General features: G+C 51.3%; 1 protein-coding gene across 1 annotated transcript in view; it reads left to right on the forward strand.

Annotated features, from left to right (window-relative positions):
* The first annotated feature begins 220 nt into the window (after positions 1–220).
* Positions 221–27,177, forward strand: part of GALNT2 (polypeptide N-acetylgalactosaminyltransferase 2) — a 105,257-nt gene continuing 78,300 nt past the window's right edge. Inside the window, exon 1 of the mRNA XM_080937483.1 lies at positions 221–462. Within this exon, the coding sequence (XP_080793609.1) occupies positions 340–462 (123 nt within the window). The 5' untranslated portion in view covers positions 221–339. The remainder of the gene's footprint in view (positions 463–27,177) is intronic.

Below are 27,177 nucleotides of genomic sequence, written 5' to 3' on the forward strand. Positions count from 1 at the left end.
GGCGGGTCCGGGGTGACCTCTGCAGCCTGGACCATTCCAGGTCTTTGGGGAACCGTGCGCACGTTCCCGCGGCCTCCACCTGCAACTCCCGGGGGCGCGCAGTGGGCGGGGCGCCGCTGCCATGGAGACTCGGCCCCGCCCCCGCTCCCGCCCCTCGGCGTCGATTGGTCGCCCTTTGCTCCCTGACCCCGCCGCCCGGCCGCCGCTTCCTGCCGGGCGCTGAGCGCCGAGCGCCGCCCGCCGAGCGCCGCGTCTTCCCGCGCCGCCGCCCCGAGCTCCGCCCGCCGCGCGCTCCGCCCGCCGCGCCGCCAGGCTGCCCGGCGGCCGCCCAGAGCGAGGATGCGGCGGCGCTCGCGGATGCTGCTATGCTTCGCGCTGCTCTGGGTGCTGGGCATCGCCTACTACATGTACTCGGGGGGCGGCTCCGCGCTGGCCGCGGGCGGGGGCGGCGCCGGCAGGAAGGTGAGTGCCGCGAGGCCTGTGCGCCGACCCGGGCCTGCGGGCTGGGAGTCGCTGTGCACCGAGAGTGCTCCCGGGCTCGGGGCAGCAGCCGCGGGGGACCCTGGCCCGGACGCGCGCCTCAAGTTTTCTCCGGGCCCTCAGGCCAGCGGCGCGAGCCCGGCCCTGCCCCGCTCACCCGGGGCTCTGGGTGCAGCGACTTGCCTCCCGCACGCGGGGCGCGGGCACCCAGAGCCACGTACCGCCCTGCGCCAGGATCTTGGGGGCTGTTATCTCGCTGGCGACGCTGCGCTCCACTCCCTGTGCCGGGATCATAGGGACAGCCCTCCCGCCGGACTCCCTGCCCCCTGCTCCGCACTCCACCCAGCTCGCCCCGGTGCCACACTCACTGCTCCGGGATCCTGGGGATCATTGTCACCCGAAATCCGGTGCTCCCACATTCCTCCCAACTGGAACCCGCGACCCTCTCGTCTTGCGCCCAGATCTTGGGGACCTTTGTCGGGCTGGAACCGTAGTGCTCCAGCGATCAGAGGCATGATTCTGCCCGATGCCCCTCATCCTGCACCTCGGCAGAGGACGGACCGGCGTCCTGCCAGTCTTCCCTTCCTTACTACACTGCCCACTTCAGCCCTTGGTCCCTCACGGCGGCGGGAACTGCCTAGTCTTTTACGCTTGCGTTTTCTTTCCTCAAGTCCCTCCTCGGTTGTGTGTGTCCGATGGGTTCGGTGGTGAGGCCATGGGGACCACGGGTCGCTTAGAACTTACAGGTTCTGATTCGGCAGTCGTCTCGGCTTGGGTACCGAGTGGACGCGAGCACGAGTGCTGTCTGCTCTGGGCTGCTGTATTCTCTCTGGAGGGGTTTGTGATGTTTTACCAACTAACGAGTTTCAAAATATAGTTATCTTTTCCAAAGAGCTGCAGCCCTCCCCTCTTGATTTTGAGTAACACCACAGGAGCAGAAAATAATGGAAGTAAACCATGGCCGAGGGGATAGGTCTTGAATAGAATGGACTGTCTATGAGCCGACTTTACCCTCAGTTAGACACTGAATGTCAAAGGCACATGGCTGACTCCCCTTTTCTCTGGCACCTTTAAGTTATTCCTAGCTGCAGTTAAGGAGGGAGGTAAGGAGGGAGGGAGGTGGAAGTGTCGTTTTTTGGCTCTGGAAGGAGTTCATGCTTCCTTATTTTCAGTAGCGAAAGTGGAAACAGTGTTTTCCTGTGCTTGGCTTGTGTGGGGTTGACACTGCTAACAATGCTTTTTCTCATCCACACAAAGCAAAAGCAAACTGAAGCCCTGGATCGGCACAGGTATGTAGAAAGACACCTGTGGGATCAGCCTCCCAGGGATGTCACCCTGCCTCTGGGGGGGGTGTGTTGGCAAGCAGTTGGCTGGTCTCCCTATTAAGATGCCTAAGAGGTATAAGCTTTAGGTTTGGAGAAAGCCTGAGACCTCTTGTGAATTGATGGAGGAGGATGTGGGATTCTGTTGTCCTGGCTCACAGTGTCATGGTTTAGTGATATGCACAGCAAGGAAGCGGTGTGTAAACCGCAGATTTTGAAATGTCAGTAGTGCTCCATTGATGTGACAAGGTGGCTCCTGAGAGAACCTGAGGATGCCCCCAAACTGGCGTGTCGCCTTGAATCCCTTAGTGGGTCTAAACACTCGAAGGCTCCCCATATTTTGTTCATCCTCTTGCAAAGATACCATGTGTGATTCCTTTAGCGTGTACAGCGTGAGTGTGAGGCTAAGACGAGCAGTGTTACTGAAAGCCTGTAGAGTTTTTAGCAGTGAGTAGACAGCGTTTCTTCCCGTGTTTGGTGCTGATCACAGGGGGCTCTTGTTCCATCTTTAGTTAATTCCTCCTGCTCTGCTGTTTTATTCCCAAGGGGCCCCAAGCTTCTGGATTGTGCTCTGGGGATTGTCTGAGGGCATCCTGTTAGGATTTCTGCTGCTTCAGCAGCCAGACCAGGCTGTGCACTCTGTGCCCTGCCTGCTGAACAACTCCAGAACCCAGGAAGTCAGCTTACCTCAGACTACCGACTGAATGAACTAAGGAGCTGAAAACCGACTGTCAGCATTTGCTGGAGAGCCTGGACTCGATGCTGTGATTCCGCAGGGCTGAGGCCCCACGTTAAAGCAATTTGTGCATAATGTGTAAAATTGCATTCATTTGTATAGGTGTCTCCCCCGTCATATTTACTCTTGCCTCCCTAAACTGATGATTTGCACTTCAAGAATGCCTTTCCTTTGAGCATCTTAAATGCTTTAAAATTTTAATCATGTTAAGTTTCCCTGGGGCCCTGGTATGCTGGCAGTGGATGGAGCTGCCTAGGAGGGGAGGGCTTGCTGTTGAAAGGAAGCTGCCTCTGGCTGGAGTGTAAGGACAGGAAGGGTTCCCAGTCAGAGAGCAGTGAGCTCAGCTGAGAGCCTGTAGGCCCTTCATGGACTGCCTAAGAACCTGAGGTACTGCTCTTCCTGGGAGCTGGCACCTCTGCTGCACCCACTCTGGGCCTCAGGTAAGGTGTTTGGCAGTTAGGCAGGAAGCACTGGGGAGGGACCATTGGGAGAACAGTTCTAAAGGCAGAGAAGGGACTTGGGCCTATGATGTCCTGTAGAGGGGCTTCCCATGGCAAGCTGGTTTGCTCACTCATTCATGGGGCTGATTTGGAGGGAACCACTCCCATCTTGAGTAGGTAGTTAGGTGTACAAGTGGACGGTGCTGGCACGGTGGCCCCAGCGGTGCTGGGGACATCTTGCTTTCTTCCTTTTGCTCAGTGACCCTTTGTCAGTCTCTGCTCATCTTTGCCTTTCTGTTCCCTCATCAGCGTTGGGAGAGGAGCTTCCTTATACCGTGCTTTATTTTGTTATTCATCTTATCCCTTATCTTATTCCTTAGGGTTATATACTATTAGTAAGTGATCAATAACTGATACAGAAAAAAGGGAAGAAAGAAAAAAGAGAGTGAAATCCCCTAGTCCCAGAAAATGGAGTGAACCAGAATCCCACGAGGCCTTTGTTTTGGCAAACTGCGTGCCCCGGTGTCTTCTTTGTGTATGTCCCGAGGGACAGGTCTGCAGGGGTCATTCAGGGTTGGCACTGAACTTGGGTTCTGTTAATGAGGCATTTTGGGGGAAGTCCTAAGGACACCTATCCCAGCTCTGGACCCAGCTGTGCTGTCATATGGAGCTCTCGGTAGCCAGAGTGCTGTGAGGTGTTTGCCTTGGCTTGCGGGTCAAGTCCCTGATGGTGAGAGTGCCCCTGAGTCTTGGCAGCATAGGCTCCAAGCTCCTTACTCTTCCCTGATCCCTGGGCAGGAGGGATAGCTGGGCTTATTGAAGGCTGACAAGAGGCTGCCACAGTGTCCTTCCTGACCTTTGTCCACAGGGTACCAGTGCTAGTGTACAGTTTAAGAAAGGCCATTTACACTAAGTATGACACAGGTCTGTCATCCTGGTACTTAGGGGTGGAAGTAGTCAGGATCAGGAGGTCAAGGTCACGATTTCTTACATATCACCTTCAAGTCTAGTCTAGCCTGGGCTATATGACTTGCTCTAAAACAACAGCGAGGGTGCAGTGGAGGTGGGAAGATTGCCAGGGAAAGCCCAGCATAGCCTCATCTACACCTATACGATAAGCCTCCTTAAGTAAAATAAAGTCCCCTTCTCTAGAATTTTGTTGTGGCTGCCCAGAGGAGTACTGACACATTAGGAACAGATTGTGACCCGTAAGCACTAGAGAGACAGCGAGCTTCGCCCTGGACCCTCCAGCAAAGGTGAAAGTCAACCTGCATACCAGCAGCGAGGGCCATCGGTCTGCTCGGCTTGCTGTGCGAGCTGCCATGGTGTTGGGGTTGGCAGGGCCCTGAGAGCAGGGAGCTTTTTTCTGAGGCTCTTGGTCTGTTGGAAGAAAGGGAATGAAGGGAGTTGGGTGAGGGATGGGGTTGTTTGCTGCCCTTCGTATCTAAGGAGAGGTATATGAGAGGCGCTGGGAAGACGGGGATGCTTGGTGCTTCTCTGCTGCTGCCCCAGCCTCAGGTCTCTAAGGAACATGATGTTGGCCCAAGGCTGCTGTGGTGCTCCTGTCCAAAGTCATATTCAGAGGTGGCACTGTGGGGAGGCTCAGACAGAAGCCTGGAAGGCTGCAGGTGTTTCTGGGGAGTTCTTCGACAGTTTCCTGCAGGCTCAGCACAGGGAGAGACCTGGGCCTTAGCCCTGTCTTGTCCTTGTCTCCCGTGCAGCCTGTTTGAGAGCTCGGCTTGATGGTGACACTGAGATTTGCTGGCTAGGCAGAGGTGAATCATATATATATATATATATATATATATATATATATATATAGAGAGAGAGAGAGAGAGAGAGAGAGAGAGAGCGCCAGCAAATACACACACACACACACACACACACACACACACAGAGCCAGGCCAGGCAGTCTGCGAGCCACTGTCTTAAACACCTAGAGCCCCTAGGCACAAATTGCTTGTCTCTCCCTGCCCACCACCCCTGTATTTTCGAGAAATACAGTCTCCCTCTTGTCCCCCTTTCCACATTGAGCAGCTAAGGGTGAACTCTGTCACCCACTAGGGTTCCTGTGCCCACTTCCCTGTCGTATCAAAACAGGTGTTGTGGATACTGAGCGTTGGAACGCTCACCTCTCATCAGTGACTTGAGGTCTGGCCTTACCTTGTGCTTGTCTACCCACATGGTCTCAGCTCCTTCCTGGTGAGGTCTCTTTTGGTTCAGGAACCCAGTAGTGCTTTCTACTGAGGCTGCCCAAGGAGGTTTGGGAACAGGCTGGACCAGGCAGACAGCTTGCCTAGCTGTACGGTCACTGTTAACTCTGCTGTACCCGAGAAGCTCACCACCGCAGCTTGTCCTTGATCTTTCTGGGTGGGAAGACTTCCTGACCTGTGGCCTGAGATCATATTCAGGACCAACTCCAGCCCCAGAGGTTCCCCTGGGAGTATGTACCTTACTTAGTGTAGAAGGCCTCTCTGTCTTACTTCCCAGAGATCATGGGCCCATTTGGAGTGGAATCAGGGCTAGGGGATCAGGCTTCAACACCAGTCAGCTCACCTGCTGAGACCCTTTGCTTGCTTAGCTTTCCATCCTGGATAGGCCAGCACCCTCCTGACATGGATTAATCCATGAAGCTGGCATGTCCGGTAGCGTTGGCCTAGGAAGTGTGTGTCATGTTGAACAGATCGAGTTGACAGCCATGGTTCATTGGGGCTGGTTATGGAGGAAGGCAGGCCCTCTTACTTGAATGCTCATTTGTGGAGCTGCAGTTTGAGTCTTCCTAGGAGCCATGTGTCACCCCGAGGCTGGCTGTGACAAAAATCAGTGGATGGTGGCTGTTTCGGGCCAAGCTAAACCTGTCCCCCTTGCTGGCTGTCATCCTGGTGAATGGCCCTCTTCCTCCTAGAAGCACCCTGTGAAATAAGCAGTCTCCTCCAGGCTGCCTTGCTGGCCTCCTCTTTCAAGGTGGGCAGCTCCCGTCTCTCCCAAGGACGAGGATGCCCGGAAATGGGTGTATCACGACCATTGCATTGTAGTGTGTGTCTTAGCAGTGGCCAGTGGTTGGAGGCTTCAGCTTCTTGGGGTCCACCCTCTGCACCGTGGGAGCTGTCAGCATTGCCAGCCTCTGCACACCGGGTGCAGCATCTCGTAGCTTACAGCGTATGTAGCATGGTACGGAGCAGAGCTGACTGCATGCTGGGGGCACTAATAACAGTTTTGTTTCTTCTTGCTGCAGCTTTGTGGCTACATCTTCTCAGAAGGAAACAGCCACTCGGTGAGGTCTGTGGTAGGCCCTTAGGGCTACGTATGCGATTACTAAGTTTTAAAAATCTAATAGATACCTGCTCACCGTCCGCTGTATGCCATGTTTGTCTTTAAAGCGTCTGTCACGCTACTGAAGAAAACGAAGGGTGGGGAAGGCAAGAGACTCTCTGAGGGTCACAGGGTTACAGCTTGCAGGTAGACAGTCATTTAGGCTGTGTTGGCATCTCCTTCCTGAGGTCTTCCAGTTGTCAGGATGTGGGTGTGACTCCTCAAGATTCCTAGACCCCTTCCTTGATTGACAGCATCCTTTCCCTTACTGTGGTGGTGACTTTGGAGACGCACCCTGTATCCTATATGCTTAGGATGCTCTAATGGCAGCTGCAGGCTGCTTGTCTTATCTTAGGTTTCTTTCTTCTAGCGTGAGATTTGCCCTCTCACCCTCAGGTTGGCCGGACCAGAGTGATGCCAGGGTCTGTCCCTTTCATTCTCTCCCCAAGTGTCTCTCTGAGACCCCTGTGTGCTGAGCATAGCTGTGTCTGGGGTCTTCCTGGGAGCCCAGCCAACTGCCATATTTACTGCACTGTGTGGTTGGTGGGATGGGGGGTGGGGCAGACAGCAGACAGAACAATGAAGACGGTTCTGGGAAATGGGTACAGGGGCAGAGGTCATACAGGTCATGGATGAGTTCAGCCAAGCTGTGAAGCCCAAGCCTCTGTCTGCCTTTGCTCTTGAGTCTCTCTGCCTCCTCCTCATCTGCTCACCAGATAGTGTGAACCAGTGTATCGGAGTCATTGCCCTAACTTTGCCAGCAGAGTGGGTCTCTTTTTACTTAGTTGTCGAAGGCATCTGGTTAGAATGCCAAGTCACCCGCCACATGCTGGTCTCTTACCCTCCTGTGGTCCCAGAGACACCTGTAGTTCTGTGTGAGGTAGACTTGCTAGGTTGTGTTGTGGGACAGACTCTGGATTTCTGGGCTAGTCTAAGGTAGGGGGTGCTTATTGGTTTGGGTTCTGTGAAAGGACTTTGTGTATTGAGTCTCCCCTGCCTTTCAGAGCTCAGGGACTTACCCTTGGGTCTTGAGCCCCTGCTGCAGTCAAGGGTCTCCATTACTGCTCCATATCTGGGAGCAGACGGAAGGTACAGAGGGGTTGCTCGTCACTCAAAGTTGCAAGAGGGCAGGAGCTAGAATCTGCTGGTGCCCTGCTTTGGAGAGGTGGCACTTGATAGTGAAGGCCATGTAAGGAACCTAGGATCTGAGGTTTGTAAGAGAGCAAGAGGAAGCTGTGACTTCACTGCCCGGAGTTTGAGGGACCCCTGCAGAGTCCCCAGGGAAGAGCTGTCTGTCAGCTGTGTTCTCAGGGCAGGTATCTTTGGGGTGCTTGTGGCTACAAGTGGCTACGAGTCAGCCCAGGACAGGCTCAGAAGTGCTGTAGTGGCTTCTGATATCTTCCTGGAAGGCCAGCCCACATGTGACCTTTGACTCCTTGCTTTGAAAAATCAGAGCGCCTCAGATGAAAGGTCTTTCTCAGCTAAATCACTTGGGATGAAAACCTGAGGAGCCCTGGGCAAATTAAAGACTTGAAGCTGCCTATAAATTAAGCACTCCTTAGTTGTGGGGGTGAGGCTGATGCTCACAGTGGGAATGTTAGCTGTTGTCCTGCAGAGCCACTTGGCCCAGCACGGGATGCCTTGCTGCCTGGCTGTCCTGTTCTGACTGCCTTGGGCTTTCCTGTTGACCCACTTGCTGAACCTTTGCTTCCAGAGGACCACTCCCCTCCATCTCCTCCCACCCTCCCCAGAAGCCTTCCCAGCTGCTTCTGCCTACCACTCCTTTCTCTCTGCCTGTGATTATCAACCTCCAGGCTCCCTTCTCTGTAAAATACTCTGTAGTTTGTGCGCCACAGGGAAAGAAAGGACTGTCCACTGAACTGAGTAACGTGCTTTCCTATCATTGAACGTTTTTATTTTCTGCTCACCGGTACAGCCCTTTCAGACTTAATCAGACATCGATTTTTCTATGTGTCACGCTTTCACATGGACACCAAGGAGATCATAAGTGAATGTTTGGGGTCAGGCATCCCCGAAACTTTTTCTGAGTCCAGCCACTTTCTGTCTGCTTTTCTCAGTTGACCACTGTGTCGCCAGCATTTCCCAGGGGAGGGGAACCATAAAAGTGCTGGCTCATTGGTTCTGGACCCTCAAGGCAGCTTGGCAGTCATATAAGCCACCCCCAAATCTACACGTCTCCCCTAAATCCTGCTGAGTTCTCTATTTCACTGTCTGCTTCCGTCTCATCCTGATGGGATTTCTAGGGATTACTGTTTTTGGATTTTCTTTTAAGCTTTTGACATATGTCCATCGGATTGAGATGCAGAGCCTGTGGTGATGTTTCTGGGTCCTAGCCCGGCTTACAGAGACTTGGGTGCTTTGGAGGAGACTTATTCCAATTTCTCATGATCACCCCTAAGCAAGGATCATCTCAGAATGGACCAGTCAGGACTCTACTTGTCATGTATGAGAGCCCAGTTGCTCTCTGGGCCTCTGTGACAGAGGAGGCTGGTCTACTCCGTTCCCAGAGTCCTGATCGATAGACGGGCACTTCTTATTTCAGAGAGCAGCTGAGAGTGTGCACCCGTTCAGAAAACATGCTGGAGTAGCTGTCATGTAAGCCCTTCCCTTGGGTACAGGTTGAGAGGGGCATTCATGTCTTACGTTGAGATTTTAGTTAAAAGATAGCTACTGTCTTTTGAGGTGCCTCTTTCATGGTTGAGAAACACTTAGTGAGGTTTTACCAGTGTTGCTTTGAAGTCCTGGAAGATCCTGACAGGAAAGCATTCATTTGTGCTGATTTTGACTGCCTTTGATATCCCTCTAGGAGCACTTGGGTACAGGTCACTGTTACCTAAGCTGCCGTCAGCAGCTCACAGCCAACAAGGCCGCGTGGCCATTCAGTGGGGGTTTCTTGATTGCCCTGTATATCTGCGTCAACACCCTGCCTTATTGTGAGCAGGAAGCTGGAGCGGGAGACGATTAATACATATATATTATTCCTTCCTGTTCCTCCAACAGGACATTATTACCTTGTATTTGTGATTGGCAATTTTGGCAAGGGCGTGATACTGCATATTTTCCGTAAGGTGTAATTCCTGGTGACTTCAGTTTATATCAGTCTTGACACTGTAGTTCCTGAAAGACTCTGAGCCCTGCCTTTTGTCCTGCTTCTCTGTAGGCCTGAGCAGGACTGGGCTGGCAAGTTTTCCCTTTGTACACGTTACCAGACTGTCCCCCAGGTCACACAGTGGCCAAGTCAGGCTGTTTTAAGGTCTCAACAGCTGCCTGTGATAAATAAGGCTTCTGGGAAATCCACTGGATGGCCTGTTCCCAATCTGCCCCCAACACAGGGACAGGCACAGGCACAGGCCTAGGCACAGGCCTTCCTTTTGTACTCAGCCACAGTTTCACTCTGGGAGGGTGCTGATTACAGGGCTGTTGTCTGCGTGGCCACCATCATCGAAACTGCTGATGTAGATGAGCAGAAAGCTCAGAGGGGGGTGTCTGGGTTTCTGGGTGGTCTGAGGACCCGGTCCAAGCCTGCCATTGTGAAAGAGCGGTGACTGCGTACCAGTTACCACTGAACTGAGAGGCAGGTGAGAGCTGGGCTGGCTCATTCCTGACAGGGAAACCAAGAACATAGCGGTAGCATCAGGGAATAGTGTGGCCACCGGCTCTCTGCCTAGGATGGTGTGAACGAGTTCCTTCCTTGCTTGGGCTGTCATCATTTCAGGAGCATTTTGTTTTACAGTTTTTCTCCCCAACAGGACATGGGTGGCACATACTGTCATTTGCCTGTTCTGGCCTCCCAAGCTGCCTGGGTCTAGGAGGGGGTTTACAAACAGTAGTTTCTTTGCCGCCTGGCCACCGAGGCATGAAGATCACAATACTAAGGGTTGCACAGAAATTCTGAAGGCCGCCTTGCAGGGGCTGGAGACAACCTATGCACTGGAACTGGCTCTGGGTCCCTCCGTAGGACATATATGATGTGGCAAAGAGGATCTAGCAGAGTGTTGGGCTTGGGCCTAAGCCAGGCTGCCTGTGTATGAATTCTTGCTTCCTGGGTGGCCTCATGACCTCAGGGAAGTCACTTAGCCTTTCTGTGTGGTTTCGTCTTTTGCCTGTCTCAGCAGTTTCCAGTGTGCAGTGTGTTAGTATGTATAAACTGTTTGGATTGGTCCTGCTGTGTGCACAGCAGATGTTCAGTATTGTGACGGCTGCTATTAGTGTTAAGTGTTAAAGGTGGGAGCCAAATAATGATGTACAGTGAAGGGAGCTGTCTTAGGGTTTTACTGCTGTGAACAGACACCATGACCAAAGCAACTCTTAGAAGGACAACATTTAATTGGGGCTGGCTTACAGGTTCAGAGGTTTAGTTATTATCATCAAGGTGGGAACATGGCAGCATCCGGTGCAGGAGGAGCTGAGAGTTCTACATCTTCACCTGAAGGCTGCTAGCAGAATACTGGCTTCCAGGCAGCTAGGATGAGGGTCTTAAAACCCACATCTGCAGTCACACACCTACTCCAACAAGGCCACACCCACTCTAACAAGGCTATACCTTCTAATAGTGCCTCTCCCTAGACCAAGTATATGCAAACCATCACAGGAGCCTCTACACCACAGTGACGTTGTCCCATACAGTAGAGTTGCTTGAAAAGAGCCGAGACAACAGGACCCACCAACCTTGGTCCTTCCTCACCTGAGGATGGCAGGCTAGGCAAGGTCCCCCGGTGGGAGCCTATGCACAGACCTCAGCCTTCCCTCCTCTCTTCCCTCCTCTCGCTGGGTTTCTCAGAAGTTCTTTCCCAATACCACCTTTTCATTCCTTGTAACTTGCTTTTGAAAATTTGTATCAGGATGTGTTTTAACTGTGTAGCTATGTAGTTAATTTTTAAAACTGATTGTTAATTGGTTATTTCAACATCTCCAGTTGTTATTATCTGAAACTTTCCCACAAGGTTCTGATTGGTAAACTTTTTTTCCCCCATCAGCCCAGCGTCTGCGTGCCTTTGACTGACACAGGTGAGACAGATAAGTAACTGTGGCACCTGCTGCAAGTCTGAGGCCTGGTCGTGCTAATTGGCTCACACTTTACACATTTACTCTTAGATTGTAGATTAGCAAACTTAATGATTGAGCAAAGAACAATCTAAAGTTTGGATATTGGGTATGAGGAAGGCCGTCACGCAGCCCTGCGTTACCCTCAAGACTCTGGGTCTCTGTATGGTTCACAGTGAAGAAGGCTGTGGCGGGTCACTGAGAGATGAAGGTGGGACCAAGGGTCCAGTGAGGTTCCTTTACTGCCTCTACCTGTGCATGTGCTCGTCCTCTGAGTCAGCCTGACACACTCACTGGGTCCAGTTTGGTCTGGTTATTTTCATTCTTTTGTTGGTGCCCTGTCCAGGAGTGTACATGTTTCCCTGTCCCCCAGGAAGTTCATACAACACTTGTGTGTCTCTACCCCCAAGAGGCACCTTCTGTCCCCTCTCAGTGTTGAGCTGCAGGAGAGTCTGGCTCAGACTCCTTTCCTGTACTCCATTTTACTCCAGGAAGGGAGCGTGGCAGCTGTCTGTCAAGAGGGAGGCTTTGCACAAGAAAAGCTGACAATCTGGAAAGTTAGCCATCCTGGCTGATAGTCAGAAGGCCATAGGCAGGAAGGCATACTGTAAAAGGCTACTTTGCAGCGGGGACAGTGGAGAAGGGGAGTGGGCAGTTTCCCGTGCTTGTGGTGTGTCAAGACCTCTTGGGATTTAGAACCCAACTCCAAGGTTGGTGTGTCCTTCAGAAAGCTGCCTTATGCTGTGGTCGGAGGAGGTGTGCAGCATCTAGCATTCCCAACATCTTAACTCAGTGCATCTGGACCCATTGGAACCAGCTGTAGTCGTGGCCCAAAGTAGGAGATATCCTGTGGCCTGTTAGCCTTTGTGGGTCGTTGGTAGCCCAGCCCTACTGTCGCCTTCTCCAGCCTGCAGGAAAGAGCACTACCAGCTCCCACATGCTATGCGCATGCTGTTAGGTGGGCTGTGCCTTTCCTAGGCCCTAACTTACGGGTTCTAAGTCCTTTTACCCCTTTGTACTAGAGTCTGCTGTGTGAAGTGGTCCTCAGTGTTGGCCAAGTTAGGGAGTCAGCTTTGTTTCTGAGGTGCACCTGATTTTCTCTCCAAGTGCGGTGGGTACGAGGATTAGGTGAGACGAGAGTTCTTTCGAAGCCCTTCACTGAGGTTGTGCTGACCTGTCTCAGCTGTGTTTGCATTAAGTTAGATACTGGTGCGCCGATCCTGGTGCGTGTGTAGGTGGCGTTGCACCTGCACCTGACGGGGGAGAGGAGGCACCGGCCTGCAGAGCTAGGTCGGGGGTATTGTAAGACACTGGATTAGGATCCGAATTTTGTTCATTACTCTTGGGACAGCCCTTCCCTCTGAACCTCTGAACTCTCAATGTCCTAGCTGATCTTAAGAAACTGTTGCTATAATATTACATTGGTAAAGCTTTCAGAAGGGACAGAGATGGTGTTGGGGACACCATGAGAGGGCACTTCCCATACACAGGCTCACCCCTCAGTCAGAGCCCCTGGGGAACTCTGGACTCTTGCTGCCGAGGGCCAGCACCAGCAGCTAGTTTGAAGTTGAATCTCCTAGATGTACATTCCTTGGTCTCAGCTATTTCCTTGAGGTGTGTGATGTAAATCATGACAACTCATGGCTCAGAGCTGTTGAAGGACTCACCAGTTATCACTTGACAATCACATGTACCAAGGCCAACCCAGTGTTCTGTGACAAAACTTTTCCTGGGGAGCCCACAACAGGCAGAGGTATGGAATCTACAGGTCCACCGTGGTGAACCAGAGTTTTTGGGGTCACTTACGGGAGCAGGATGACTCGAAGACAGTCAAAGTCCAGCCCAGCATGATGACAGCTCCCAAAAGCTCAGAGGCTGCAGGCAGCTCAGACACTTGTTGAAGAGTGTCCTTTCCAGGTGCCTCAGCTGGTCTGAACCTCTTCCAGGCAGCTGGGCTGGTCTCTTTCAGAACTGTCAGGAATGCAGAGCCAGGAGGCTTTTCTGAGGCTTCATTGTGAGGGGTGGCATTTTCCACTCAGGGTCTTGTGCTGTTGCCATGGCGTCTGTTCTCCTGACTCAGTTACAGGCTTCTAGAGTCAGAGTTGCTTCTTCTCACAGGAGTCTTGATGAACTTCCTCCCTTCCCTGGAGAACTGATATCTCTTCCTCAGAGTCATTCTCAGCTCCAACCCATGTGCCCCTGCTGCACCAGGGCTGCACCAAGCTTTGTCCCAGCACACTGCCAGCCTCCACTGGAAGGTGACATTTGAGGAATCAGTGAGAGAGAGGTGACAACTTGGTCCCTCTTTGACTCCTGTTACCCCTGCTGTAGTCTTCGTGACACCACCAGACTTTGGCTCCTCACCTTTGGAGACGCCAGCCCCAGGAAAAGAGCATCTTACCCTGTGTTCTCTGTCCCAAGGACTCCAACCTTGAGTGTCCCAGCCCTGGTGGGTACAGAGGCTCAGTCTGACCTCCCTGGATTTCCTTATACCCAGGTGGAGGCTGCTCCTGCAGTTGAGGCCCCCCCCCCCCACATATGTAAAAGTCACCTGACTGCCAGTGTTCCCCTCTATTGGAGGCATACCTGTAGTCTGGTTAGATTCTGGTTGGTTGTGTGGCCCGTTTTCCAACACTATAGTGGGCGTGGCATTCATTCTACTTACTTAGACCACTCATGGGAGTGGTGCTCAGTCTTCCTGACTGGACAACTGGCGTGTGTCTCAGAGATCTCTCCTCTGACCTTCAGGGATACTGGGCGGGTATCTGAGGGAACCCAGGTTGCTGGTGTGTAAAGGCACTGGCCGCATGTCTTGCTGTGGTGAACCACTGGATGGAGCAGTGTGGCACAGAAAGGGTTTGCTGAGTTTACAGGTCACAGCCTGTCATCAAGGGAAGCTGAGACAGGAACCGAAGTTTAACCACAGAGGAATAATGGGCTTGCTTCTTAGACAACGAAAATGTCCCACTGGCTTGGCCATAGGCAAATCTGGTGGAAGCAGTTCTTCAGTTGAGGGGTCTCTCTTCCTAGATGACTCTAGTTTGTATCAAGTTGACAGAAAGTGACAGCACACACTCAGCCCAGTGCACAGCCAATGTTCGTTCAGGGCCCAAGCTCAGTTCCCAGAAGCCACGGTGAAGGAGAAGACCAGCTCCTGAAAGTTCTCTGATGTCCATGTGGGCACTCACACACACGTGCACAATCCTAATACAATTAAAACTTCATACACGGATTCAAAAACAAAACAGAAGCTGTAGGACCGTGTGAGGGGCAGAGCCGGTGAAGGACCCGGCGCTCCTGCAGCCCCCGGAGTGAGAGCGCAGGACACCATCTTGGCACTGCTTCTCACCTGTGTTTGGTTAAGTGTTCCGCACGCTCCAACATGATGGATGCTGTCCACAGGTCAGTCAGCGATCGGGGGAGTCTAGGACCCACTTGGCTTTGGCATATCAGCCATCTTCAGAGAAGCCCCTTCAGTTAAGAATACCTGTATATGGGTAGCCAAAATGAGAAAGATAATAATTCACACTTTCTCCAAAAAATGAGGTAACTCCATGTGAAAAGTTTGTTTTGTTTTGTTTTCCTCAAGAGAGTTTCTCTGTGCCACTCTGGCTGTCCTGGAGCTCACTCTGTTGTAAACCAGGCTGGTCTTGAACTCACAGAGATTCTCCATCTCCTCTGAATGCTGGGCTCTAAAGGTGTGTGCCGCCCCTGCCTGGCTTGAGGTTTTTGGTAGCCTTTTAACTTGATAACACTTGTGTGGTGCTGAGGTCAAGGTTATGAAACAGTTCTGGTTACTGTTGGTAGAGGGTGATCCTGAGTGAAGGTTCATTTAAAGAAGTGCCTGGATCTGCCCCAGGCCAAGGTGAGGCTTATTGCTGTTGGGCTCTAATAAGGAAGCTTTGGCGAGCAGCACAGATCACCATAAACTAGTCAGAGGCCTGTAAGCCTCATAACTCTAAGCCTTAGGCTCATTATTAACTTGGGGCAGCAGTGTCTTGTTGGTTTGCATGTGACAGCTTTTGGGCTGTCTTTTCACAGGTGGGAAGTAGATTCTGGGTCACGACCCCACCTGTGCTATGTGTGCTCCTAGCTCCTCACAAGGTGGCTAGCGTCAAGTGATACCATGCAGGTAAAGCTGGGCACATTTTAGAGATACCTAGAACTCATGGTAACCTGGCTGCCTCTACCACTGCAGACTGACTTTTCCACCCGAGTGTGCTGTCAACCCCTTGTTCTCAGTGTCTGCTGGGTAGTTGTACAGTGTTGGTAGGCGGTAAGTTACCACTGGAGCTGAGAGCTGCCTCTGAATGTTAAGTGGCCAGCAGGTCCTAGGGGAATGCTCTTGGCAAGAGGGGTCAGATAGAGACCAGCCAAACACTCTTAATGCAAGCATTCAGAAGGCAGATGCAGGTGGATCTCTGAGATTTAGGCCAGCACGACCATCTTAATGCTGTCCCTTGCCAAAAACAAAAACCTCTACAGGAAACTCTGTCACCAGACCAAACCCTGGGTGGCTCTCTTGCTGACCTTGTCTCCTCTGATAGAAAAAGCTGCCAGCAGGGACGAAGGGATCTCTGTGGTGTCACCTAGGTACAGGTGGTATTGATGCGGGCCCTGCCTGCTCTGTTCCTCACAGTGTGAATTCTGAGATGGCTGGGTCTACATCGCAGACAAGTGTGAGCAGTTCTGTCCTCAGAGGGTGGTGACCTTCAGTCCCATGCTGGTGGATGGTCTGCAGCATTGGGGCAAGTACTCTGCCTCCTTGATCCCAGGGCTCCTCCTCACACTTGGGCTCATGGACTTGGACAGCCTGGTGTCTAAATGGATGTGACCTTGGGTCTGGCTGCCCTGTGTCACTAGCTCCCATGCTTAGGCGTTTTGCCCTTGTGATGGGGGAGGGTAGCCCTGTGGAGGGCCAGGTAGGTTGAAGCCTTAGGCAGATGAGAGGCCCTGCACCAGGACCAATAGTCTCCCTGGTAGAAGTCCCCAAGGATCTGAGATGCAAACCTTTGTTCAGTCCCGTCTGTCGGCAGTGTGAGAACAGGAGCTGGAACTCCTGCCCGCTGTGGTGGACTCCAGTGATATGAGGGCCCAGCTGAGTGGGACCTTGTTCGGCTGGACATGGCAGGGGTTCATGGGGGCTTTCTCCAGCCTGGTGCTGCTTAGATGCTTTTGGTTTAAGACAGCATCCCGGCCAGCTGTGTGAGCCTCCCATTCTAGCACCTACCACATTAGCTGAGAGTTTTTCTCTTTTAAGAAGGTCCTAATTACTGAGCTAAAATATTAACACACACTTATTGGTGATTAGGACTAGCGAAGCCTGGCTGTGCAGCTTACTCATCTGCTTAAGTGGCCAGGAGTGTGTAATGCACAGCTTATGAGGGGACCCCAGGGCAGGGTGGCTAGAGAGTGCTGGCAGCTTCCCTCCGCCTCTGCCTCCTGCTCCTCCCCTTTCCTCTTCCGTTTCTTTTCTCCCTTTCTTCTTATCTCTCCCTCTTCCTCCCCTGTCTCTTTCTCTTCTCCACCCCTTCCCTTTCTCCTTCCTCCTGTTCACCCCTACCCCGTTCCCCATGCACCCCACCCATCCCGGTCTTTCTTTCCTCCTACCCCTTTGTTCTATTCTGGGCGTCTCTTCCACTTCCAGTCCACTTTTCCCCTCCTTCTTCCCCTTCTGTCTCTTCACCAGGTCCTCTTTTGCCTTCACTGATGACTGATCTCTGCCCAGAGGCCACTATGTAGTGAGTCACCCTGAGTGATCCTGGTGGCTGAATCTAGAAGCCACATTTCTCTCTGGGTTTGATCCACATGGATTTCCCTTCCCCAGCCTCCTTTGAGAAAGGCTGCCTCAGACAGCCAAGGAGTGTATCCCACAGTGAGTGGTCCCTTCCTGCATCTGGTGGTTGTTAAGACACAAACCAAAGGTTCCTCCCACTGTAACATTTGTTGTGAGGATTTCAAAACCTCACTGAGTGCTCTAGAGTTCATGGAGAAGGCAGAGAGTGGCAGAGAGGGAAAGGGCTCATTGGACATTGCATAATTCTAGCCCAGTGTCATAGATGGCTTCAGTAATAATATACGCCAAATCGTTGTTCTAGTTTGCTATGCAGGAAATGGAACAGCCGTTGTGTGTATGAAGCAAGTGCTATGCCACTGAGCCACACAAAATCAATAACTAAAATAAATACACAAAGTAAATAAACTAATGTGTACCATAAAAAAGAGTCATGTATGAATGGCAGGCCTTTTGTTAGGCTCTGTTTTGCAGAAGGGTAATACAGTATCTTGCATTTGTCTATTCAGCTAACAGAGGACACTAACTAGGGTTGTTTCTTCTTGGCTGTTAGAAGTAACACTGTTTATTATAGTTTTGCATTGAGGTGAAACATTCTGTGTCCTTACTATATTAGGGAACTTTAAAGTATCTTTATTTTAGAGAATTAAGGTAGCATGTACCAATGTACATTGTATTAGTTACACAAGACTGGCTGGTGATGGAGGGCAAAGCATATTGTAAATCTTTAGCTTGCCTTCTACAAACTAGTTAATGTAACTATGTATCTGGATTTTGGGGATTCAGGTGAGTTACTATGTGTGAGTATGCTATATAAAAAGGTGTGTGTACATGTTTATAGGGGACTTAAACATGTCCCTATAAACATGGCTTGGAGACCCCAGGTGATCAATTGACTATAATTATAGATATTAACAGTAGATAATACATTCTGATTTGTGTGTTTTCTGTAAACATCTTCAGTAGAAGTTTTGTCATGATTTAATTCTTCAAGAAACTTGAGGTACTTTTTATTCTGTTTAGCCCAGGCTTAAACTTTCTGGTATCGTGTGTAGATTGAAGCCATTTCTGAAGTCTGTGGCTTCTCTAGGAGTAGTGGTGCCCACCTAGAACTGGTTTTCTTTGTCTCATGTCATTCTCCTTTTATGTAACTCTGTCCTTAACAAGTATGCCATTCATGAGGAGGGACAGCGTTCTTCCTTAGCCCTACACACGGGTCGTATAGCTTGTGGGTTTGCTGTATCCATTCCCAGGATGTGTCTGTTGAACATTTACTCCATGTACATGGCTTACCATGATGTGAGGTGAGCCACTGGGATGTTGACTCCAGGAATAGTCTGAGGTGGGTGAGAGTTTCCAGATGGTGCAGACTGTACACAGTCATCCTGGGCAGCTGGTCTGTCTACTCTAGATTCATGAACTGAGGTTGGAACTCTCCAGCAGGCTCGTTTAGTCATAGGCTTCCAATTTTTGTTGTATTTTATTTTACTTTTACAGCCCTAACCTTTGGCTGCCCCCAGCCTTCTGTGTTGTGACCAGGTATCTTTGGGAATCTGGCCTGTGCAGAGTTGGGTGGACATTTTGCTTCTCTAATCGCAAAAACTGTCAACATATCATGTCCTTCCTCTGGGCCTGTTGTCTGCAGGAAGGACACTGTCCCTCCTGCGGTGCTCTCCGGACATCTGCCTTCAGCACTGCACAGGTGACTGGTTAACTTGTGTGTATTCCCTTCCTCAGAGGCCTAGGCGCTTCTGGGCAAGAGCTCCCACTTCCCTGTGGATGAATTCCCAGATCCTTGCAGTTTGAGTTACAAAACTAGGTTGTTCAGCAAATGATTAAAAAGTGAAGAGTTTGGTCCTGGCAACAGTTTTAATTTGCTATAATTCTAGGCAGCTTGCCCAAACACCGTGTTGTCTAGATTTTAGAGTGTATTTAAGTGTTTCTTGAATGAGTCCAAAGGATGTGGGTGGAACTTACGCAGGTCTGCAGCAACTGTGAGCCTGGTATTATATACTTGCATGATACCTATAAGAAGTGCGGGGGTTTTGTGTGTGTGTGTGTGTGTATACACATGTGTGTATGTAAGTATGTATGTACACATGTATGTGTGTGAGCATTCATGTGTGTATTTCACACTTAAATGTTTGCTATCTTAGGAATGCTCACCGAAATTCTTACCTGCCCTCCACCCATTCCTTCCTTTGGAAGAATTGAGGTCCCTGGCCTGTGTCCACAGAAAACTTTTCTCCTTGCGGATATATGGTGTAGGGCCTGTTGCCTGCCAGTGTCCTGATATGGAAGGCTCCTGATGCTGCGCCTGTCCTGTCAGGCCCTGGCCTGCTGAGCTCTGGATCAGAGGCAATATGGAGAGCATCGTCCTTGGAGCAGGCTTTGCGTATGTGGCAGAGTCGCACGCTGCTTTGGTGCATGTGTCACTCATGGTTTTCCTGAAAATGTTCATTCTTCCTTTGGAGATTTGCTGTAGGCCCATTCTTAAAGTCTGGTGCAGTTAAGCCTGGGAGGGTGGGTTGATGTGTGCTGGGAGTTGTCCTTGGAGAGATTTAAGGGCTGCTTTTCTTATCTTCTTTCCTGTCCCTTTGCCTGAAGAAGTACAGTGCCTTTCAAATTAGCCACCCTGTTTCCCCAGGACTGCACCTGCTGGTGCCTGCAAAGGCTGAAGTCAGGTTGTGTGTCAGAACAGCTCACAAAATTCCAGACTTTATTGTTCTTTTAGAGGACACATCTTTTCCCTCCCGAAAACCAAGCTGGCTTGTCCTTAAAAATCAGACAGAGACAAGACGAAGCTCTGCAGCGGGAGGCCGGACTTGCTTACTGAGGTATCTTCAGTGCCCACTTTACCTTCACTGGCATATTGGCTGCCTGCAGGTCTGGCAGGTCTAATTTCTGGAGTGCCTGCCAGGGGCACACCACAGCTTCAGAGATACGGTGACGAGGGTGTGAAGTTAGGAGTCGGAAGAGGACATTCACCTTCAGTTTTAGGTTCTGGGAACGTTTTCTGGGAGGGTGTGGCAGGTGTGGTGTAAACTCTCTGGGCCTGCCTTCCTAAAAACCTGTGCAACAGCCTGGTCACCTCTACATGGCTGTCTGCTCGGTTTGCGAGGTGTCATTTTCAGGGTTTGCCCATGGTTTCCTGGATGTTGGCTTACAATTTCTTCTCAGGCCGTGTGTCTCTGGATGCCGTGTCACAGGCCGTGTGTCTCTGGATGCTGTGTCACAGGCCGTATGTCTCTGGATGCCGTGAAGCAACCTGTCTCTGTGGGAGGGTTTCCGTGAGAAAAGGGGCTGGATGGAAACGCTTGGCAGGCTGCCTGCCTTAGAGCTGTGTGTCTGTGCACCTGAGGCTCTGGGTCCTGCAGTGTGCTGGAACTGACAGTGGCTTGGCGCGTCGCCTGGAAATCCAGCTGCCCGAGGTGCTGTGTTCAGAACTTTCTGTTTTGTTTAGCTTCGGTCCCCTGTGAGGCAGCAGGTACCATTCATTTCACATGTGCAAGGCACAGAACCAACCACACACCAGCGAGGAATAAAGCTGGGGCATCTGCTGCGTGGCAGACAGGAGCAAGTACCACTCACTACCTCTAGGGGTACTTGTCCCACTGCTTGGGGCCTGAGGCCTAGGGAATCAGAAAGCTGCCCTTACCTGGCTCTGCTGACCCTCAGGAGGCAGCCTGCGGGGCAGTGTGGCAGTGCCCCAGTGAGGAATGAGACTGCCCTGCCCCGCTCCGTACACTGACGTGGGCGTCCTGTCTGGATGGTTCTTTAAGTCCGTCCTGCATCCCCTCTCATTTAATTCTGGTAGCAGCACTAACAAGGCAATGCTGTTAGCCCATAGTTCCCACGGTCAGGTAGCACTGAAGGCTCGCAGCTCTCGAAGCAGGGCAAGGCCTGGGTTCTTCGGACCCCCTCTGCTGGAGGTTGTGCCCCTTCAGAACGATGGTGCTGAGATATAGTCTTAGGTCTACAGGGAGGCGCCTGCTTGGTTGGCAGCCATGGGGGACTCCTAGAGTGTGAACAGACTTGGTGTCTGGAGGGCAAAGGTATGTCATTGATACACATGTACCATTTATTAAAGAACCACAGCGCTGAACTCCCACGCTGCCACGTGGGGAGGAGTCTCCATCCTGCCTGCTGCAAAGTGCTTTTGGAGGTTTTTTGTTTTCTTGTTTTTTTATTAACTAAGCCAACAGTTGTCATAGCCAGCGTCCATTAGACTTGAGGTGGCACGAGGGTGTGAGACAGAAGCAGGATGTGGCAGTCGCTTGGGGTGGTGGGGCGAGGCTATACTTTAGGGGTGGTTATGGCAGGAGCTGCTGGCCCTGAGCTCAGCGTGCATTTCTGAGTTGTCCTGTGGGTCCCCGTATTTGCAGAAGTGCAAAGGTGAACGTTACTGTGTGAGATGTGCTAGGACAACTCGCTGTTCAGACAGACCCCACGGCAGAGCTCCTGCCTTGCCCAAGAACGGGATGCGGCACCGAAATCTATATGGAAGGCTGTACCAGACTCGGCCATAAGACATCAGCTGAACTCTGCCAAGTCAGTTATCCCATGAAGTAGCAGGATGGTCCTGAAGGAGCAGTTCCAGTCAGACACTTGAAAGAACTTGAGAAGATGTGTGTCCTTGTGTTGATTTGTGCATGTGTGTATGTGCACGTGTGGACAACCTCAGACATTGTTCTCTGGTGTTAGTCACTCCCTGCCTGTCTTTTCTGTTTGTTTTGGGGTTGGGGGCACAATCTCTCACTGGCCTGGAACTCACTAAGTAGGCCAGACTGGCTGGCTGGAGGAGGAGATGGCCCGAGGCTAAGCCCTGGGAACCTGCCTAGTACAAGGACTTGTGACTTAAGTGCCCATGAGTTGTGTATGTGCGTGTTTGGGTGCCCAAAGATATCACCAGAGGGCATTGGATCCCCTGGAGTTGAAGTTACAGGTGATTTTGAGCCACACAACATGGGTCTTGGGAACTGAACTCAGTCCTCTGTAAGAGCAGCACATGTCCTCAACCCTTGAGTCAGCCCTGCAGCCCCCAATCTGACTCTTCCACACAGGGATTGAAACCAAGCCCTCCCACTTCTCAAGTCTTTCCTCTCCCTGGTTTTTGAAGGCAACATCTTTATGTGCCTGGCATGTGTGAGTTCTGCAAATGATGATCAAGACCTGTAATGATATGTACGAGGAAGGACGTGCAAAAGGAGAGCATGGGCTGGGAGAGTGTGCAAGCCGAGGCACACTGGAGAACGTGCCGTGGCCTATGGCTCATTTCTGTCAGTTGCCTCTCCGTTGCTGAAGAGCTTTCTCACACACTGTCTCTACCCACTCCCGCCCCCCCCCCCCGCTCCTCCTCCACCTCCCCTCTCTCTCCTCAGTGAGTCTGGATGGGTTTGGGGGTTAGCATCTGGATCAGCAAACCCTCCTGAGTGTGCCACTGTGAAGGAAGCCTGAATGGTGCACAGGGTCCCTTCCCTCTCTGGTTCTCTGTCTGCTCTCTTGCTTTCTCACTGACTGGTAAGAAGTCCCCTTGTGCCCTCCTACAGCGCCTCACAGATTTCTTGCTTCGGATTTCTGTAGCACAGGGTCCCAACTGAATATTGAGACAGATGGTCCTGCCACTAGAGAGACCAGTGTCTAATTGGATGTGGTCACTTACAATCTTGTAGCCAGGGGCCCTCCCTTCTTCACTATGGCAGCCGTGCTGTTCACGGTAGGCTTCACATCCGACCTGCCTGGGCTTCCAGCTCTCGTTCTCTTCTCTAAAGATGCTGGCCGTGTCTCTATGTACCACACCTAGATTCTGATTGTCATCGTGGTCACTGACATTCTTGGATGCTGCTATTCCTGGATCCTGGGGAACAGCAGGAAGCCTCCCATGCACCCCGAGGCCTAGACGGAAGATGCCTTGACCTCAGTATTTGTCCTGCCTACCCCAGCACAGGGTTGCTGGCATCCTGTGGCTCCTGGTGCCGCCCGCCAGCGTTTACCAGCTAGCAGAATGTGCTGGGGAGCTTCAGGGCCCCTAGACAACTCCTCTCACAGGCAAAGGTGAGTCTGCAGACAGCAGCCCTCGTGCTAGGGCTGGAAGGTATGTGAGGCAGGAAGTTGGTTGTAGAGACAGGTTGTAGGATCAGGTTTCTCAGATCTAAACTGCTCAGCAACAGCCACCCTCCTTCCCCACCTCCACCCTCAGTTTGCTGCATTTGCTGGTCCAGGCGTTCTGAGATGCTAATCCTCTGCCTCAGCGCCTCTGCATTGTCCATAGAGAACACTGCATTTGGTTTGTTTCAAGTTTGATGTTGTGTATGTGTGCATGTGTGCACATGTGTATGCTGCATGCAAATGTGTGCATGTGTGCACATGTGTATGCTGCATGCAAATGTGTGTGCATGTGTGCACATGTGTATGCTGCATGCAAATGTGTGTGCATGTTTATGGAGGGATGCAGGCGTGTGTGAGCAGGCAGAGGCCAGGAGAGGATGTTCGGTGTCTTCCCCTATTTCTTTCCACCTTAGCTTTTGAGATAGGGTCTCCCATTGAACCTGAAGCTTGCAGGTTGGGTTAGGCTGTCGAGCAGCGAGCTCTGGGATCCAGGTATCTTCCCTTTCAGGGCACGTGCAGTCTTACGTAGTGTGGGTTCTGGGTATTTACACAGATCCTCTGCTTTGATAACAAGCCATCTCTCCAGATAGATTTTGACATTTTGAGATAGATTTGTAGCCCAGGTTGGCCTTGGCCTTAAGTGGCTGATGCTATACTTGAACCTCCTTCCTCCACCTTCCAAGAGCTGGAGTGATGTGTACACCACAGCTGTCACCCAGCCTGAGGACACTGTTCTAAAGAACTTAGAAAAGGTTGCCTTTACTGTGTCACAGATAGAAATGACTTTTGACACTCGAAGAGGAGCAGGAAGCTTCTCAGACACACTGGGCTGAGTGTTTGCAGACTTGTGGGATGGGAACCGCTTCCCAGACAGGACCGTGATGTTAGGCAGAAGCAGGGGTGTGTCTGAAGAGAGTGTGGAAGAAAGGGGATGTGGACAGTGATGTCTGTGTGTGGAGGACAGAGGCACAGAGGTCACAGAGAGGCCTGAGTCCAGGCTGCTGTTAGGGCTGAGGAGACTGACCCGCAGAGATGGTGCTAAGGGGGCTGGAGTCCACTTTTTAGGAATCAGCTGGGGGCAAATGATAATCCTTCAGGTTTATTGGTGCTCCTTGCTGTGGGTGCAGGGCCCATGGTCCTGTTTCTGTGTGTTCTTCCTGTGTGTTACCAACAGCATCGAGAAGAACAACATACCTGTTATATGTTGCAGGCCTGCTGGGAGTGATAGTCACGTTCCATTGTTTCAGGTCAAGGAAGAGGAGGGTCCCTTCTTCAAGTACACCACCTTCTATCTCAATTTAGCTTACAAATCGCTGAGAAAATATTTTGGTGGTTTTAGTTTTTGTGACTCCTGCCTTCTTTCCTGACTTTTTGCCATGTGTTGGGGTGAAATGCATCCCTGTCTCCATAGTGTACCTCAAAGGTGCGACAGCATTCCAGGCTGCTTTTGTCTAAATCACAATGGTTATCACTAACACCAAGGACTGGGCAGCATAATGTTATCCCAGAGCAGGACACAGTCCTGTCATGTTCATGCCTGACCTCTGCTCTCTGTTCCACATGTGACACTAAGTGGGCTGACTGGCCTTTCATGATGGCCCAGTGTGGGATGAGAACACAGGTGTGGGATGAGAACATAGGTATGGGGTGAGAACACAGGTGTGAGGTGAGAGCACAGGTGTAGGATGAGAACACAGGTGTGGGGTGAGAGCACAGGTGTGAGGTGAGAGCACAGGTGTGGGGTGAGAACACAGGTGTGGAATGAGAACACAGGTGTGGGGTGAGAGCACAGGTGTGAGGTGAGAGCACAGGTGTGGGGTGAGAGCACAGGTGTGGGGTGAGAGCACAGGTGTGGGATGGGAGCACATATGTGAGATGAGAGCACAGTGCTGGCATGTGCTGAGGCTGCATTGTCAGTTCGCTGGTATTCTTATTTTATTTATTGGGTTTTGGGTATTCATGTGTTTGGGCCTGACAGTCCGTTCAGCTATACTTTTTCTGGTATTTTTATCCTCAACATATTTTTCTGGAGACTTCTGTGGCAAGGTAACCCTAGAGATGCAGTTGTATTGACTGTAAATTGAAAGTGATGAGGATGTCGTTACTGACTTTGACAGCTAGGAAGGACTGCAGAATCCCTGCCAGGCCTTTGAGGACTCAGGCTCCTTCCTGTGAGTATAAACAGCACCTACACCAGGAAAAATACAGTGAAGCCCAGGTAGCTATGCTCAGTTTGTGGGATGCATGCAGGTACACATGAATGTACTGTACACATTCACAAATGTGTACACATGAAACATGGATTTGCATTTAGTTCCATGTGGAAATGTAATGTATATGTTTGTGGGTAATCACACATGGCACACATCAGTGCATTTTCATGAACATGTATGAACATGTATGCATACATGTTCATTACTTCCATTTGTGCTCGCACATATATTCATGTATTTCATGTATGTCCACAACATACCACTTACACGTTGTACACATATATGGTGCACATGGCACATACCTATTTGCGTAGGCTCATTTCCGTATGTGCATGTGATGTGTTTGCATGCATGTACTAATGTGCCAGGTGACCTCCCCAGAGGCAGGCTGGCCACAGTGTTTCACCAGGCATCCTTTAGTCTCTGCTCCCCACCTCCACACCATTAAGTCCCAGCTCCTGCACGTGAATGGGAATGTTTGCTGTTATGCTTCTCCGTTTGATTAGCTCGTTGGATTAAATTAATTATCAGCCTGCCTGCAACTCAAGCCTCTTAAAATGAAAACTGTTTCTCTCAGGAAATTTGTGCAAGGTGAAGAATGGGTAGACCTTCCTGTGGAGGAAAGGTTGGGTCACCTGAATCAGGGGCTCTGGACCTGGGGCTGGCTTCAGGATGTGCTGTCTCTGCTCCCCAAAGCCAGGCTGTGCACACCAGCAGGCTCCTTTTGTTCCGTTTTAGATGAGTCCCCCTTTTAGAGCCTCTTGGTTACAAGTAAAAACAATCTAGGACAGGAGTAAGCTGAAGAGGGAGCGCTTGGGGTAGGAGGGCATCTCACTTCACTGCTGGGACCTGGAGTCAGCCTGGGCCACAGTCTGGTGGCCTGGTTCTTTGCCCCAGATCAGTGTTTCTGCTGCTTTTTCTGTGGAGGTGTTTTCTGCTCAGATCTTGTATCTGTCTGTCCCCAGTCCAGCTTCTCTGCCTGGCCTAGCCTCCTTGAGGGAAGCCATGAGCCCAGTGTGATATGGGCTTCTGTTGTGGCGATCTGCAAAGGGATCTGTGCAAAGATCCGTGCCATGCAGGTGTGGATAGCTGATACGGACAGGACTTGAGTCATAAGTGTTGAACATGTAGGTTATATGTTCAGTCTCAGACAGGAAAGCATTGTGTTCTCACCTGTGGTGTCTGTCCTTATCCTGAATCGATAGGCTGTGGGGGAGGGAGAGAAGGAGGTGTGGGCAGCACAGGTGTTAGAGCGCAGGAACTTTCCTACATGAGTTAAACAGACCTTTGAGCTTTGTGGGGTTGAGGGCAGGCAGTTCAGGTAAGGAGGGTGATGGGGTCGTCTGTGCAGAGGCACACTGTACTGTTGAAATTCCATCAAAGCTTGCCTCTTCTGGGGTACTCAGGGCAGGATGCTCGTAGAGCCCAGGATGACCCAGGTCTGCTCTTAGGCTCCGGGCCAGGATGAAAACTCACATTGTGCAAGCATCCAGAAAGCAAGCTGTCCTCATGGACACAGAAAAGTTTTGCCTGCATTCTGGATTCTGGTCTGAATTCTGCTGCCCATTTGCATCCAGGAAGCCAGAGTGACGGCATCAATGTGTGAGCTCCCGTTACTGCTGGTCACGTGTGAGCGTACTTTCTCAGGTGCTTCTGCCTTGAAGAGGTGTCTGCCCCACCTGGTCAGAGAAGCAGAGCCCTAAGCCAC

The sequence above is a fragment of the Micromys minutus genome (assembly GCF_963924665.1).
Source record: "Micromys minutus genome assembly, chromosome: 24".
NCBI classification, from domain to species: domain Eukaryota; kingdom Metazoa; phylum Chordata; class Mammalia; order Rodentia; family Muridae; genus Micromys; species Micromys minutus.